General features: G+C 39.3%; 1 protein-coding gene across 4 annotated transcripts in view; it reads left to right on the top strand.

The window, feature by feature from the left end:
* The window catches only part of gabrg2 (gamma-aminobutyric acid type A receptor subunit gamma2), a 46,771-nt gene that overhangs the window by 13,908 nt on the left and 14,056 nt on the right, over positions 1-18,807 (top strand). For all 4 annotated transcript variants that reach the window (XM_010729334.3, XM_019266952.2, XM_010729333.3 and 1 more), the window contains exons 3-6: positions 345-412; positions 3,346-3,566; positions 5,111-5,193; positions 7,120-7,257. In XM_010729334.3, the coding sequence (XP_010727636.2) occupies positions 345-412; positions 3,346-3,566; positions 5,111-5,193; positions 7,120-7,257 (510 nt within the window). The remainder of the gene's footprint in view (positions 1-344; positions 413-3,345; positions 3,567-5,110; positions 5,194-7,119; positions 7,258-18,807) is intronic.

The raw sequence follows: 18,807 nt of genomic DNA, 5'->3' as shown, positions 1-18,807 counted from the left end.
TTCTTGTTTCAGCCTGTGCCTCAAGTATGAAGATGTTCTTACATCATATTGTGAATCTGATGCTTGATAAAAATCATTTCCATTGAACTTAATGCGGACAGTGTCGAAGAACTGACAACTGATTATTTCATCATATCTAAACATGGGAAAACTGGAAGCTAGCTGAGCAGTAATGTTTCCCAGCAGCTTCATATTCACTCATTCACAGCAGGATGATTATTTAACTGTTTCTCTTCAATGATGATGATATAGAACTGATAAATGATAAAACTGATAAACAACTTCCTGAAAATGATGTGCGTGTTGTGCTTATCTCTAAAATGGATTTTCGTGTTTCTTTGCAGTTAAACCAACAGTGATCCACACAGATATGTTTGTCAACAGCATCGGTCCAGTAAATGCCATCAATATGGTGAGTAATATTGGAATATTATATCATATGTGTCATTGTTATCAATAAATACCCTGAAATAAGAATATTTCCAATTTTTGTTCAGTCTACCTCCGTCCCCTGGGAGGTGAGCATATAATAATCCAGAGAGTAGATTTCTTCTGTGGAGCTGGCAGGGATTCAGTGTCCTGTTCTTGCTGTCATGACGGACTGGTTGGTCCACCTAATCACTATGCTGCCCCACTGCCCTTGTAGTGTAGCAGCACAGTGCAGGTGTCAATCAGCTACTCAACAACTGCACCGGCCTTTGCACCCAGTGGATAAATGTTGTCTATCCAATGCATCTGATTGCATTAAAACACCTCTTATTTTCAATTAGAAATACAGATTATCCCTCAGCCAGTTATGTTGCTAGAAACACAGGCCAGATCTCAAAGCAACATATTTGCAAATGACTGCATGCGTTGGCAAATCCCAAGATGCTCTCGCACTGTAGCTGCCAAGAATTGCTTCAGCTACAGTCTGAGGTGTCACCTGTTTAAGTTCTTTGTGGTTTGTTGAAACAAATATACCAATTTGCGGTCCGCTTTGGATCTGTTTTGGGTTTTGATCATTTCTGTCTGTCATAATAGAATGACACACTGCAATGTTATGGTTGCAAAACATGTCTTAGTGTTTACCTGCTGCAATGCTGTTCAAGTTCAAGAGTGTGTGCCAAAAAGAGTTTGTTTTTTTTTTTTTCTGCAGTCACATGATGTACAGGTTAACCTTGCTAACCTTAACATCATGCTGCAATATATTACTATCCATTTTGAGAATATCAGCATTTGAGTGTGTGCATACATACAAATACACCAAATGTATTACCGTGAGATGGAAGAAGCTTGTTATGTCTGCAAAGCCAATTCAATGTAGCATTTGTGCAACACAGTTCCAGCCAATATGAGTGGGAGAACTGATTATTCGTGCAGTATCAGCTTCCAAAAATCATAGCAATGTATTCATATTAATTAAAATAACTATTTTAGAGTTGAAAGTGTTGGAAATGTTGAATTTCAACTTCCATCAGATTCGGGTAGTCCGCCTAACCCCCGTTGTTTTTGCTTTATGATGACCATTGGTAATGTTGCTACAATGCACAATAACACATGAATTATACATTTGAAAACTGAGAAATAACAATAGAATATATACAGTAGTGTTGCAGTAATGAGCAAAATAGGGCAGAACAGATCGTCTGATAACTGATAGGAAAATGTCTGAAGGAGAGAGAGGATTAGAAAAAAAAACTTCACATCAGCATCGTTTTTATGTGTCATTGTTCTCTGTGGCGCGTTCCCGCTGAGAACCCACTTCTATTGTGATTCTGCAGAGCAGGCTGCTCTACACGGGGGTGACGTTCCATTTCACTCAGTCTTAGCTAAAACACCCACTCTCAATAACTGCAGTCACAGTGAAGTTGGAAGAGAAGCATTGATGGGATCAGTTAGAAAATGTGTGCTTGTGCTCACATTAGGGAGCCTGCGTGCATGCGAGTCTGTGTGTGTGTGACGAAAGCATTCTGCTAACATGACACGTACACTGATTGCTTCACATTTATACGTAATGAGCGTGTCTGGGCCCTGTGCATTCACACTATGGCAAATGACAAATGTAGTGAGGTTGGTAGATTCTGAATTCTGAATTTTTGATGATGCAACTATTGCCTCCATGTTCCTGCACAACTCCCACTTCTACAATTAGCATTATTATTATTACTACTATTAATTTTTTTTGTTAGGGTTAATTGCGGGTCTCTGTGGATAAAATTACAGAGAAATATGGCAACTCAGAGAAAGAGAAAAGGTTTGAAGAAGAAACAGAATCATAAATGTGATGCTTTGTAGCCGCTGAGCTGAGCAGCTCTTTGCTGCTCTCACATGCATGCAGCGGTTTGAATTGAAGGAAGTGTGATACTGTGAAAGATCCCAGAGTAAAAAAAAAAAAATCAATCATAAATAGAAATTTATCCCACACAGGGTGCAGATGAAGATCCTAAGGCATTCAATCTTTTTTCTCATCATTGGATTTGAACTGTCTGCCTGTCCTTTGTAGGGGAAAAAAAAAGATGGGAATGTTGCCTGGTGAAAGTGTTATTTTTCAAATCTCGTTTAGGACTCTTCGGCATGGATTTAGGCTTTATTGTTGGGCTAAGCTTTGTCAGAAAGTTAATGCCTCTATGCCATCTTGCACACAAATCCCCAGATTTTTTTCTGCTCTCCTGCTGTACTTCACTTTGAACCTCAGGGCACTGCCATTCCAAATAACATAATAAATGCTCTCTCTCACTCACTGCCTCTCCTTTACACTCTCACATCTCACCTTTACTCTCAGCTCTTCAACTCTGTCCGTGCCTTTATGCCTTTATGTTTTCATCCCTCATATGTATGTTCTCACACGGCTCTCACAGGGGCTGAATAGCAGGCAGAGGGTTTTGTCAAGCTCAGGACAAAGTGCTGCCAAGGCAGCAGGTTATGAGGTTAGATAATACTCGAGCCAAACAAGGGGAATTATTAATTGCCCCATTGAACATTTAATTTTCAGGTTGAGGGCGTCAGGATGGTCTTTTTTTTTTTTTTCACGGTGCTCTTAGGTAGGGACAAAAGGACTTCTTGGCCTGAATATACACCATCTTGTCTGAGGAAAAAAATGTCTGCAAACAGTTTCCGCTGGCATAGAAAAGTTCCCCTCAGACAGAAAAAACAGAAGTGCTTTTGCAGCCCACATTTCGATTTGATCTCATTGCATCACACAGTTACAAAGCCACACATTGGTGACAGCGCTGACTGCAAACAATACTGTGTGCAAGGTGTTCTTGACAAACAGACTTTTATCTCGTGTGTTACATAAAGTATGTTCAGCATTCAATGTTAAACATAACAATTCCAGTCAAACTGTGTTTTATCTGTCTTCAGGAATACACCATCGACATATTTTTTGCTCAGACCTGGTACGACAGAAGGTTAAAATTCAACAGCACGATGAAGGTCCTGCGCCTTAACAGCAACATGGTCGGAAAGATCTGGATCCCGGACACTTTTTTCCGCAACTCAAAGAAGGCTGACGCCCACTGGATCACCACACCCAATCGCATGCTTCGAATCTGGAATGATGGTCGAATACTCTACACCCTCAGGTAGAACATCAGGGATGCCTGAGATGAGATATTAGTGATATGATTGATTTGGGTATGTTTCATTCATCTGACACCCACGGCTTGCTTAATTGGGTGACAGAATTATTCGACTTATGAGTTATCACCATCATTTGATCACACCAAAAGGTGAAATTGACAGTTGTTGTTCCCTCTGCCTTTAAATATCCTGTTTTTCTACTAGCCAGTTTGGACTTACACCAAAAGATTTTTAATTGCTTTTAATTACAGATTTAATGAAGAGAAAAAAAATCAATAAAAACAGTTAATTCTATCACTATCAGCTGAATAAAGTAGAACAACAGATAACAGTACATTCACATGGTAACTAAACTCACACAGTCCTAGTATCAAAGTTGGGCTAAGAACTAATAACATATGTGCAGCACTTCATTTTGTATGTGTATTATTGTCAATTTGTTGCCACCACAGGGTGCTTACTGCTCTTCCTGGGATGCACCACAAGCAGCAAGCAATGCGTTTATTTGAAGCACCTAACAATTCACGGTCTCTCTACATAAATGATTCATGGTACTGATTATCCTGAACAGGCCCAAGGCAATTTTAAATTTCAGCATTTTAAATTTGACATTAATTAGCGTGCAGGAACTCTGTCCTACTGAATAAGGCAGGAAGTTGTTAGTGACAAGGGAACACTGGGACTGTATCATTTTTATTTTTTATTTTTTTGAGTTTCTGAAATGCTGATTTTTGCAATAATATAAATATTATACAAATTATAAATATCACTTCATAGTCTAATGGCCCATTCTTGCCTGAAGAGCTTAAGACTGGACAAATATAATAGCTAGGAAGTTACTGCTCTGACAGGTTGAACAGCTTTTTCGCCCCCAAATTGTAGCTCTGTAATTACATGCCTGCATTATGTTTGTGAGTGCCAAACCAGAGGAAGTAACAACATGTGAAACTTGGAAAGATGGATTGAAGGGAAATATTAATTGTGCTTATTATCATGTTTTGCATGCCATCATAAATACAACAGACGTTTACACTGACACCACAATGTATCATCAGATGATAATAAGAGAGAAAGTGAACTCTTCTGGACTCAATCAAGCCGTGATGGATGTTCTGCTATGCAGAACACTACCCCTCCACTTCATTAATTTGTTAAGGAACTCAGAATTTAACCACTGGTTAATTAGGATGACCGCTGTGATTGGAAGGACAATGATACATGACAATAGCGAGTGCATGGATGGGTAAAGTCATTTAAGGTCATTCTCTCATTAAGGAGAAGTTTAATGACTTTGCCTTCAAACTCCCTCAAGTGTGAAGAGGAGAGACGGGTGTGTTGCTGAGAAAAACATCAATTTAGTTGAGTGAAATTTTAATTAATAATTCTGTGTGTTAATACAGATAAGGTTAGCGCTTTAATTCTGACTCTTACAACACACTCCGTAATCTAAACTATTGTATTGTGACTGCTATGCCAGTTAAAATCTATATTTATGCATATAGTTTACTATAGTAACTGAGTGTATCCAAATATTGTGTCTCTGCAGGTTGACCATCGATGCAGAGTGCCAGCTTAAACTGAACAACTTCCCAATGGATGAGCACTCATGTCCCCTGGAGTTTTCAAGCTGTATGTTTGGCCATATGCTGATACCCTACTGTCTTACCCCGCCCTCTCTTCCTCTGCTTCATTTTAAAACACACACACACACACACAGACACACACACACACACACACCGCGGCCATGAGCAAGCAACATATGAGCCTAATAAATACATCATTTGCAGAATAATTATGCAACATGTCAAATCAAGCTGCAGTACTCTCCTAAAAAATAACAAGATGATTCATATTTGCTGTCTTTGCTAGATAAAATGCTATTTCAGGCTTTAAAGAGCTCTGAAAAAGATATACGATGTCTGGATTTATGCGTTATAATGTGCAAGATGTGAACACAAACTCATTCACTCATTCATTCATTCACATATTGGCTTTTCAGTAAAGGAATAAATGTCATAATAAATGATGTCTCATTGTCACCTCGACCAGAGGCAAAGCATTGATTGATTTCCCTGCATTTTGTCAATACTGTTCTAAAAGACGTTTCACGAGTCCAAATGAGTCAGCCCCACCTTGTGTGGGTGGGTGGGGGGGTAAGTTATGCTAATGAGACTGCTATAGAGCTACAGAGAGATGCACAAGGGGATATCCCCTTGAGACAAAGCTTCCTAAATAGCTCCAGAGCAACAAGAAAGAGAGACCGGCGGGGTAGCAGGCCTAAAAATGGAACAGAAGCATTCATTTAAATTTGATGAAAGCCATGGATGTTTTCAGAACTTTGAAAATTGCTTGATGTACAGTACATGAGCTCATTCTCAGAGGCAGCAGGCGGAGCAGTGTGCGCAGTAATTTATCACGCGGCATATTTTCTCAACACGTGCCACAAAGCAACAGAGTACTGTAGATTTGCCAGTGCAACCTCCATTGCGGTGGTTTTTGACCGTGGCCAGACATGATCAGATCACAGCATGTGCAGTATATTATTTCAAGTTACTCAAAATTTAAATATTTTCATTTCTACCACACAACTAGTTCCAAAGTGATTTCATAGCATTGAGCTCCAGGAGCATCCCAAGAGGACTGAGTCAATTATTTGCTCTGAAAGCACTGCCAGCAAAGGAGCAGGGTGGCCTGCCTGCCTGGCTCTAATGTGGCAAACATGCAGATCCTTTCCATCGCCCACTCCTCTGAGGTCCGGCATTACTGGATGTCTGAGAGCACTTTAGTCATAAAGCCATTAAGGGTCTGCACTGTGGAACTTTCATGTGCATTATTCAATCCAATCCGCCGTCTGCTGCACACAGCTCATCACCAGACTGAAGATCGATACATTCAGACTTTAACACCTGTGCACATCCGGTCACGGGATAAGAAGCCCAATTCCAAACAGAACTTACTATTAGTTTAAAGAAAAGTCAACTAAGCCTTTTTTTCCCCCCAGAATTTGGACACCAGATATAAATTCAATACTAACAGGTATGATTTGATTCTGAAAATGCATCTGCTCGTCTAAGTGAATCAGTATCAGACAAGTAAGATTGTTATTGGGAGTCTCACATTCAGAGAGCATCCTCTTGAGGTAATAAAATCACTGAAATCCAACTCATAGCCAACCTTGGATCAATTTTGTAACTTTTGCTTATAAGTCAGCTCAGTGCTACAGAAGAAAGAAGTTGCTCCCCATAGATCGACTTGATATCTTGATATCTAGTCAACATGTTGTGCAGTAGTCAGTTATATAATGTTTTTTTTTTCTTTTTTCTTTTCATAAAACAGTTTATTTGCAAGCGAGCTGCCTTAGTATTGTGAAATACAGCGTGTGCTTTATGTTTTCATTCTATATTGAAGACATCATTTTATATAGCACAGAGCTTATGGAAAGAGTCAGATTTTATGATAGTTCTTAAAGGGATGGAGGAAAATGTGCCATTTTTGTACAAACCCTCTCTCCATTCCTCTCCATGTTTTAACTAAGCTCTGTTCTTTCCTAATCAGATGGCTACCCCAGGGAGGAGATTGTGTACAAGTGGAAAAGGAGCTCAGTTGAGGTTGGGGACATTCGCTCCTGGAGGCTCTACCAGTTCTCCTTTGTGGGTCTGAGAAACACCTCTGAGATTGTCAGGACTGTCTCAGGTAAGAAAATAATTATTTTTTTCTAACAAGCCTCTTTTTTTCTCACTTATTCAGTAGAGGCTGACTGAATACACGTGTTCTTTGCAAGTGACATCCTGCTTCTGTCATCGGACTGAGAGCTGCGATGCAATAGCAATTCCACACAACACAACATTTATGTTGGGTATGACACATTTAATCTGATGGAGGTAGGAGCGTGCAGGCAGCATCACTCTAATGTGATGATATGGTGGAGTTTCACATATGGAAATATATGAGGCATTATTATTATTATCAGCTGAACTTTGCATGCCACTGACTGTAAACACATTATAAATTAAAGCCTCTCTCTGATTCTCTCAAAATTACTATTTTCATCTTCCAAGCCTGATCTGTAAACAGACTGCTGATCTTTAGAGTGATCTGTTGCCAGTGGTTACAACATGAACTTTTAGAGAAACAGAAACATGACCCATAATGTCTTTATCCACTTTCCACTGCCTCAAGAAAAATCCATAAGGGTTACCTACAGTACAGTGTATCACTCCCCCTGTAGGATTGGCAGACAGATTTTTACTGGAAAATCATATTTTTGCTGGCAGAGTGTGACGGCACATGCATCTGTGGATGCATTGTAAAAAGAGGATAACAGTATTCATGCACGTAAAAGTTTATTATGGCTTGTCCTGACTATTATCCCTTACACGTATGACAAAATTGTTTTTGGTTAAGACTTTTCTTGGGGGTTTGTAATTATATACTGGAACTTATGGTTCAAGTTGTGAATTCAAACTCTTCTTAGTTTTACAGCCACTTCTATCAACTCTATTACACACCCATGCAGATACATATTTAATTGAAATTAACGCATGCATTTGACGATTAGTTAAGAAAATCACTTCAACGTTTTTGTCACTTGACATATTTACATTGACTTATCTGCATGCAGTCCTTATGTACTAAATTCACAAACTCTAAACCTGAAATGGTTAAAAACAAACAATTGGATGGACCAGGAATTTTATTCCCAGTTTAATTGAAATTGTATTTATTTTTATTATTTAATATTATTATCATTTGTTACATGTCTACCTTCTCTCCTGTTCCATATTGTATTCCATAGTATGGATACGATAACTGTCCAGATTGTAATGTACAATGAGGATTAGTTATTAATGTTATATCGCACCTTAAAGGCCTAAAAAAATGCATTCACTGTTTGCCAGAATATCACTGAAATATTGACCTCCTCACATACTGCTACTACACCTGAGTGAAATGTCCTTCGTGACATGCTAACAATGGTGAATTTTAAAGAATGTGGTGCCTATTAAATAACAGAGAAGGAAACTGTGCATCATTCATGTACTGGCTGGATTCCATTCAGAATGATGCAGGAATATGAATGTTTGCTTGAGGAAAAACAGCTGCTTACCCTGGACGGTGTTGATGTTTTAGAGGAGGGCCAAAACCGTGTTTGCATACATATGCTTATGTTTGTTTATATTCATGAGCTGTCAGTAAGTAATCTAATGTTCTGCAAGGAAATGTGTGTATTTTTTTTTTCTGCTCGTCTGTGGTGTGAAGGAAAGAAAGCCTTCTACAGAGATTAACATTGGCCAGAGGAGAGTTCATTCTCATTAGATCAGCTGCATTATCCAGAGAAACTGATTATTATACTGTTAAATGCAGCTGCTTCAGCAGTTCTTTGTCTAAACTTGCAAATTTAGAGATTATTAAAAAAGAAACACTGTCATATTGTTTCCCCGTTAACAACAAAATCCTAGTTTATCTGTTATGTAAGTATTGATCGGGGGAAAGAAAGTTACATACATAAAAATAACTAAATCCGTATAAATATCAGACACACAGAATCTGACTTCTGCTTACTTTTCGGCGGCAGCCAACAAACCAAGCTCTATCAGAAATACACAGAAACGTGCACTCTTATGCTTTCATACACAGAGCAGTCATGGGAGTAACTGAATTCATCCGGTCGTTCTGTAATCCGCCACACTTCAACAGAGTGTCAGTGCAACGTTAGACTCACACCCGCCCATACGCACACAAAGAGGTAACCACGTGCTTTGGTGTGAGCGGAACAAATGCTCAAACGGTGGTGGTGCAGGTTGATTAAAAAAAAGAATCAGTTTTAATCAAAACATTGTCCCAGTGACAGCACAAAAAGGCAATCTGCGATGAGCTGAATTTGCAGCGTTCGTTCTCTCTCTCTCTCTCTCTCTCTCTCTCGTTATTTCCACAAACAGCCATCTGCTCTCTTGTCAGAGCAGAGAACCTTGACTGCGGCTGAGAGACCTCTTGTCTCATTTTGCAGTCAGTTTGAGTATCTGACCTGTTACATCTGTCTCAAAAAGCAGTCAGTTAGGGCCCTATAATTACCCAGTCATCTCAAGTACTCACCATGCGGCGGGTAGTGTTTCTTAAAGGTGTGCTGGAAATGTAGAAATATTCCTTAATATGCAGTATCATTAGCAGCTCTGTTTATTAAATGCAGGTGAATATTCTTACAATAAACACTTGTACTACTGATTCAGATGTTTCAGCTCTGACCTGCTGAATACACTTTCATGACAATACAATTCAGATTGCTGTGAAACTAAATGCGCATTGACACTGTTGCATGTAATTATCATCATCGTTAAAAATGTTTGATTTAAACCGAATTCATGATTTTGTCCTTTGGTATTCCTTTTCGATTGAAGGAGTTTTGGTATCTCTGGCAGTTAAACTGAGTTGAAATGAGCCAGGTGAGGCAACAGAGGGAGGTATAACGGGAAGTTAAGTAGAGAGGAAGACAGGTGAATTGGCCTGATCCAGACAATGATGACTGTAGCAAATAATCAAAGGGAAATATTCTCTCATTCTTTGAGACAAACCAGCCTACAACTCTTCCACATCATGTCTGCTGTACTCTCTGAGTATCTCACTTTAAAATACAGGATGATTTCTTTCTAAAAGGTGATGCGTGATTAAAGAACCATTGAGTGGCAGTGTAATTAACACCAGGCTGGAGCAGAGACATGACTGATGCACATGTGTTTTAGCTCTTTATAAAGGCTATGTCTGTTTTTTTTTATATATATATATAGTTTCTCTTCCCTCCCTCAGCCAGTATCCAAAGGCTTGGTCTCATAACATGTCACTTCACATCAGGGCCGTCTGTAGTGCCTGGAAGCCCATACCTGCATTCACAAACACAAACACACAAGGGAATATATAAAAAAATAAATAAATAAACACACACACACACACACACATTCCCTGCTGCTTATGACAAGCAAGGGCCCTTGAAAGGGCACCGGTGGACAGAACAGAGAGAAGTTATAGGAGCTACAGAGGATTTGAATGTAGGACAGCAAAGCTACTAGATACACAGAATACAAAATTTAACCCCTCGGCGACTGGGTTAAGCTTGATGCTGGGAGCTGTGTTCTTACCCATCTGCCAGGGATGAACATCACAGTTTAGACAAGGACAGAGAGGAAAGAGAGAGAGAGAGTGGACAAACAATACAGAAGGGTGAAGGGAATAAAATGGAAAGGTGGAAAGGGATGGTAGTCGTGGTGGTCAGGTGTGTAAGGATGTGACACTAGGAGCAAAATGTGTGGGTTGACTATATTCAAGGCTATATTATAGAAACTCTAATTAACAATACAACCAACAATAAATAAACTTGCAGCTCTATGCAAGCAAGCAGTCAAACAAAAAGAATTGTAACTTTTCTAGCATTGACTCTGCACTTCAGATCTGAAATATAATAAATATACATGCAGCCTTATTATATACGTACAATATACTCTCTCTTATAGTCTTACTTGTATTGTGGCAGTAACGCATTGTCTTTTGACAAACAGAGAGGCGGTAAAAGAAGATATATTGTAAGGGGAGAACCAAGATGTGTAATTTGTTTTGTCAAGAAATGGGTGATTTGTCTCCTTTATGCCTAAAGTCACATAGAAATAGCCAGTGTGGTGCATTTACATGAACTATCACAGGAGTCTCTTTGCGGCCATTAACTCTCTCCCCAGCACATTAATGGAATAAATGAGTTCAAAAAAGCATCGAGGCAAGACGCTCTTTCCTTTCGAGCATATCAGCCAATGCCATTTGCTGTCTTTCTGACTTGTTTTGCAACTAGTTTCCCTTTCCTCAGCAGTGAGTCATGAGATGGTTTCAGCAGGACGCGAGGTGGTTCATGGGCTTTTAGCTGAGCACAAATGTACGCTGTGTGCGTCAGCCAGTGGTACATATCTGTGTGTTTGACAGAACTCAGAGTGCTTTGGTCTGTGCCCATGTCCATAAATTAATGCATGTTCCTATGTGTCCATTTGCTTGCATGCACATTTCAGTGTGTGCTCTTCACCGGATCTGGTCTTTTTTTTTATGTATTGAAAGCTATTCATAGAGTGACCTTCCAAAAGCCATGGCGTGCAGCCCTGTTGTCTGTGTGCGTCCGCCTGTGTGATTCAGCTTGAGTGGAGAAAGCCCAGGGACACATCAGTGGCCCTTTACCGATTATGGAGCTCCACAGTTTGCAGATGATTTCTTTGATGGGGCGAATCTGGAGGCATCGTGGTTGAAAGAAAGTGACCCAGCGAGAGGAAACAGTCAACGAAACAAACACATGAACACCCATGCGCGTGTGTATATATATAAACACACTCATGCTAAGCACAGTCATTCTCTGACAAGCCAAAGGATTCCCCTTATAGCACGGCAGAGTGCATCATTGTTCTATCTTTAGTCCCTTGGTGCTGCGAATGGGGACCTAGACCATAATTTAATCCTTAACTACACTCCTACACACTTTCGCACACAACGAGAATAGATACAGTTCTGCAGCAACAAAATAATGGAAGTTGCCAAGAGTTCTTTCCTCCATCCGTCTTTCTGGTATCACATTTGGGTTCATGTATCTTCATGAGGGGTCTATGTAAGAAAATCATTTTTTTCATTTTTGTGTCCTCAGGTGACATTTGAGTTTTTTTGTCAGGAGTATGTAATGATGAGTTAGATTTCATCAAGGCTGTGTTGCATTATTATTGCACTGCCAAAGAGAAGAGCTGTTCCTTCAAGGAAATCAACTTAAAATAGAGGCGAGAAAGGAACGTGGCAATATTGTCTCGGCGTCAGGAGGTTTGTGAAATCAGGCAGGGGTGGTGTGGTAATGAACGTGTATGGGTTCAATAGCATAAATCCAAAGCAAATTAAAAGGGAATACGTTATCGTATCCATTTTAAAAAAGAGGGGAAAAAAAGAAACATGCTTGTCACCACCTGCCTGGTTTAATCAAGAAAAAATGGAGGGAGACAAAAAGCAATAAAACCAAAATGCCACTAGTTTTTTATTCATTATTTTATTGTTTCTGAACCATTGCATCCCTGATCGAATAAAACACCCGTGAAAGCTCGAGCATATTGTGTGAAATTATTCCAGTTTTCGATGCATAAATTGTCCTGATGAGTAACACTTCATCCTCAGAATAATTCACACAAAGTTAAAAAAGGAGATGTATGAAGTCGACGAATATGCAGATACGTAGAGCAGGGAAATGTTCATATGATAGGTTTCCTGTCAGCTTTATGTCAAGTCTCTGTTGTGAAACAAAAGGTATTAAATTTGTATGCTACGTGCAGTGGAGGTGAAACTGCCCATCTTAATAAGTTTATTAAAATCTCTTTATGTCAGAAAAGTATATCAGACATATGCAGACAAATTAGAATATTGCACAATCGGTGCACAAGGTTATCCATGACTTTATGCTGTATATGAAAACAGTAATTCACAGTAATAATACCTTGCAGCTTTTCATCCAATGACTATAGCTCTGTCTTTGCTGAAGGAAAAAGGTTAAGGAGTGCTAAAACAATGCATTAGCCGTGGTTGCTATAATAGCTGCTGTCTCTAATCTCTTCCTCCCTTCCTCCCCCTCCCCCGCCCATTCCCCCTCTCTCTTTCTCTCCATGTGTGTTCTCCTCCTTGCTTCTCGGTGATAGTTGTGATGGGCAGGAGTGGGAGGAAAAATGCTATGACTCAGCCAGAATCCTCCTTTTGTGAAGTTAAATACCAATTTAAACTCCTCCCCGTCCCTTCTGCTGTCCTACACACACACACACACACACACACACACACACAGACACCCTAACCTGCACATTCACATTTACAAATTTCTACTCTATACAACCCACCCAACCCCATCTCTTCTCCTCTGCTCACTCTTGCAAAAGAGATGATTTTTATTTCGCGCCCAGTGTATTCCCGTGTCCTACTTTTTACCTTCCCCATCCCCCCGTCTTGCTCTCTCTCTCTCTCTGCCTTTCTCAGTTGACAGTCTAATAAGCCAGTAATTAAAACCTGAAAACGGGGAATGGTGATAGGCCGTAGGAGAAGAGATTGCTTTGGGAAAATAAGGCTCTTGTTTTCCTCCCCATCGACCACCACCTGCATATAAAAGAGCGCCTGGGGTGCAAAGCAGAAGAGCACAGATTTAGAGAAATAGATTATTTTTGTGGTATGTTAGATTTGCAGCGCTCTCAGTGTTCCGTGGGGTTTGTTCCTTTCTGGAGGGCAGACTATGAAGCACACAGGAATATGGATTGAAGGCAGTGGGTGAAGGCTATGAAATAGAATTATATTCAGTATCAAAGGTAGCACGTCGCTGTCATAACCTCTCCTACCTTAATATGTGAATAGAAATGTCCTCACAGTGTACATTTTTTCATTCACTTCAATGACACCAAACCCTTCCGCAGCACAGCTGCAGTTGCAACACGAGTTTCAGGGCGATAAACTAGGACACTGGAATACATTGACTACAAAATTAAAGTCATCTAATTTGCAAGAGGGAGAAAGATGGGGAAAGCAAGAAGACGTAAATAAGTGAGAGTGTTGTTTGTGCCTGTTTTTTTTTTTTTTTTTTTTTGGTCGAGATGCTGGTAGGCAAAGATGGAGGTCATGGGGCGGAGAAAAAAAGAAAAAAAGGAGGATTTTTCAGCCAATACCAAAACAGGTCATGGCTGTCAGAGATGGCAATTTTGGAGGTTTGTGTCCTTCTTGACTTGTGCTGGTGCAGCCATCTTTCAGAAACATCATTTTCACAGTAACAGCATGAAGCTCTGGAAGGTCAGACTTCGGTTGATGGGGTTCGGTCTTACATTTTGACAAAGGGAGAGAGTGAGAGACTTTGTAAGCCTGAAGGTGTGGGAAAAGAGATAGTCCCACGTATGCTGTAAGTCATAATGCAATGTTTTATTGGACACTTGGAGAAATATAACTACCCCTAAAGTTACTACAACTAACTTTACTGCAACTCTTGCTACTGCTTCTACTAATATTACTGCTAAAACTACTACATCTAAGAGGAAGATTAATGTGAATTTGTCACATTGGGCTCTGGGAAATCTTTTTATTTATTTATTTTATAAACAAAAAGATGAATCACGAAACTAATTGGAAGATTAATTGATAATATTAGCAGTTAGACCAGTGGTGGAAGAGGTAAAAGTCCCCGCAATATGAAAATATGTGAGAATTGCTCATTTCCTTTTAGTATCATCATGCACTCTATTGTTTGATTTTTCCTTATGCCTTAACATATTAACAATATTTCAATGTATTAGTTAACGTGGAGCTGATTTAATTACTTTATTTACTGTTGGAAGTTTAATTTATAACAGTAAATCCTATTTTATGAACTGATTTTGTATTTAAATCTCTGCAAAGTAACAAGTAGCTGTCAAATAAATGTAGTGGAGATTAACAATTAAGTAAAAGTGCCTCAAAATTGTAGATAAGTACAGTATTTGTTTAATGTACTGTAGTTACATACGACCCCTTAAATAGACATTTCAAGCCGAGAATCATTTCTCATACTGTAAAATAGCTGCTATTACACAAGTACCTGAATCTGAATTGTAAATGGCTAGCGTATAGCTCTTAGAAGGTACAGTATAGTATTTCTGTTATTTTAACATAGAACAAGAGGGCTTATTATTTCAGAAATTAGGGATTTCAGAAATTACAGACAAGTATTACATTGCAACATCTATTTCTATAGCCTGTAGCAGAGTTGTGTGTGTATTGTCGTTCACATCTCCCTGCACATGCAAACTAAACTCGTTAAGACAGTCAGAGCTGGTTTAGATGATAAAACCATTCCAAAGTTGATGCCACTCTGTGGAGCAATTTTTCTAAGACCAAGCCCTCATTGCTCAATAAATTGTAATAGAGGTTCGTGCTTGGGTCCTCTTCTCACTCAGCTTATTGGCCTTGCATAATATTCTGCAACCCAGAGTTTCAAAGTAATTAGCCATAAGAAATAAGGAGAGGGTAGAAGAACATTGTGTGTCTTGTTGGTTTTAAAGACTTTTCATAAGAGGATAAATCTCAGAATTGCTACTAAAACAGAAGCAGCAGTTTCTCATGAATCATAATGACACTGTGCAGCACATTACCTGACTTCAAGGAAAGCACTTAAAGTGAAATGCTTTTTTCTCGTATTGTGCTGCAAAATCAATATTTATATGTCATATGTGACATAAGCTATTACCTTCCCAAGCCTTGAAACGAGCAAAACTATGTCTTATCTGTGCATGTTATGTTAATGCATGTCACAAATACTACAATGTGTCAGAGGCTTATTACCAGTAAGTCTAGCAAAGGCTACAGAGAAATTCAATTTCAGTGAACATTGTCCGTGAATCTGTATCAGGGAATGCATTGTTAATATTCATACAGGATTGCTGGGGTCATGCATGAACTTAAACTCAAGGAGCACATTTGCGTATAAGGTATACCGCATTGAAAATAGCAGTTTATTTCAGTACACAATTTCTGAGAGTGCTGTTTTGGCAAAGCTTTTTGATTATTAAGGTACTTAAAAAAAATGCTACTCAATATGCGTATGCACATACATATATCAGTGTTATAGTTTTGGGCAAATATGATTAGCTAGATTTAAAAGCTTAAAACTTGGGATCCAAAAGCTCTAATCTGTAGCAGCACAATGCCAATGGCAATGAAGTGTCTTGGCTTATACAGTGTTTGTCTTAGCTTATCCATCGAATTTGAATTTAAATGACATTGTTGCTTTTGTAAAGACCAGTACATTGTGCCATTATAAAACTTCATCCTGAAGATATCCTGTAATAGTAAGTTTTTCTATTATTGCCTGACTTACGAGGCATAGTGATTGTAAATTGATTCCTCTTGGTATATGTCATGCAAAATGTGTATTCATCTGACTCATCCTAATCTAAAATAGCAGTGTCTCAGTTTTGATTGTGATCTTTGACAATGCAGTTGGCAACGTTAATCTGCAAAGCTCAACGAGAACGTCAGTTAACAACAGTTAACTGCAGCAACAGGGTGGGGGGGATCGACCCACTCTGATCCACGGTCACCCCTGAAAGTGTTGTGGAGAATGCAGGCAGCATCTTTGAGAAACAATCAGCAACATGAGCAACAGTAGCAGTTTATCACCAGTTGTAAAAAAAAATATGGCAAGCGCTGTGACATCTTTGCCCTTCGATTTTCTGTTTGAGGCTCCGCAGGCTTTTGAGCCATGGTGGTTATTACGACTGAAGTTAACTACACAGCGCTTCTGATATTTATTGCAAACAAATTGGTGTTATTGCCATAACTCATATTTGTGTAGAGAGTCTTTTTATGACTGGAAAGAGACAATCGGTATTCTGTGTAGGAAGGCGAAAGCTAAAACTTAAAATGGCTACAGTTTAACCACTGAAAATGATTTAAATTCATTAATCCATTTAAACATATTTCAAATAAATCTATACATAAATTTTATAGAGGCCTCTAAAACACATTTTGTTCTGGGTTTATCAGCAGTTTTCTCTCACTGCTACAGCGTCACGTTCTCTCCTCATCTCTTTTCTTTTACTTATCCTAAATAAGCTGTATTTGTTTTGAGCTGCAGCTTTCGTCCTTTTTTAAAGAAGCACAAATGGGACAATTAAATCGAGTCATCGGTGCTGTGACTGCTTAAGTCCTGTCACCTGGCCAATATAACTAGAACAGAAAATAAAAATCAAAGAGGTGTGTGTATTAAACACGGGGAGAAAACATGGGGAGTGAGAGCTGAATTTTAGAACTTGGAGCTTATGTAATGAGTGTGAATCGCATCTTTCCTCTGCGTGTGAATAAGAACTAATGAAGCCATTTTTAGATGAAGTAAGCTGGAATGTGGATAAGGCGGAGTGCGAAGTGACGGAAGGGGCTTGTGAATGTGTTGCCTATGGTTTTAATGACGTGATGGAAATAAACTCACTGATGGAGTTTGGGTTGTCTTAAAATATCTGCAGAGAACTAAAACTATTTATATGAAGACAGGGAATAAACAAGAGGTTTGTTTGTGGCTTAATATAGAAGTGTTATTTAGTTTCCAGATTACCAATTGGTCCAAGAGGGCAACTGTTACATGGTTTGTTTGTTAATTACTTTTTGGTGGTTTGATTAATTATAAACTTGTTTGGTAATATGCACCATTAAAGTATAATTAAAACTTAACCACAAGGTGGCAACTTCACTTTTGGCCACTTGAGGCCTCGTCCTTTAAAAGGCCCCTGTGTCAGGATATAGTTTTAATATCTCTTATAATAATATTCCACATTATCTGTACTTGAATAATCATAACAAATGTGTGTTTAATCACTGAATGACTTGCCTGGGCAGTATTCCAGCATCTCAAATGCTTTAATGATAGATATACTAGATTTGAAAACTTGTTCCACTAAGTTTTCCACTTTCTCCTCAACTCTTTATATAATGGCAAGGAACAACAGTTTGGCAGGAAAAACAGTTTTGGCAGCTTCTTACTACCCGTCATAAATCCTAGAAACAGCCTTGCTCTCAATAATTTGAGAGCTATTAGTGTGTCTGTGAGAGGGATAATCATCTATCTCTGTCACATTCACTACAATGTTAACAACAAGGCAATCAAACTCTGCAGACTCCTGTCTGGTGTTTAATCATGCTGCTGTGTTGCTGTAGTTACTCACCATGACAATGCTGCTCCCTTTCTTTCTTTTTTTTTCCGCGGTGACATCATCTTGCCACCCACTGCCGGCTAAGGAACAGCTACAGTAGCCCGTGGAGGAAAAATGCAAAGCCACTGTAACTAGTTAATCACTGGCATATAGCCTGCAGTCATGTCACAGAAAGTGGTGAGTTAACATTCTCCGTAAGTATTGTTGACCCTGGAAACCATCCATGGCATAACCCTGGTCATTAGCAAAGCTCCTGTCTGTCTCACAAACACACGCACACACGCACACACACACACACACACACACACACACACACAATAACGTCCGCTGTCACCTCTGATATAGATGACCCCTGACAGGAGAGGAGCTCAGTAAGACAGCCTGTCAGCAGCTCAGCAATGTGTCTGGCCTGTCTGCGTTCATTGGATGGCCAGCATGTGCCTCAGGTCTCTCCTGCCCGTCCATATCCTGACCAATTTACAGCCCGACTGCCAGCACAACGATATTCTCATGTGGCATTTTTTTTTTTTCCCATTTCTTCGGG

The sequence above is a fragment of the Larimichthys crocea genome, chromosome XXII (assembly GCF_000972845.2).
Source record: "Larimichthys crocea isolate SSNF chromosome XXII, L_crocea_2.0, whole genome shotgun sequence".
NCBI lineage: Eukaryota > Metazoa > Chordata > Actinopteri > Sciaenidae > Larimichthys > Larimichthys crocea.
Note: the sequence above shows the minus strand (reverse complement) of the source record. Positions and strands in the feature narration are given on the sequence as shown.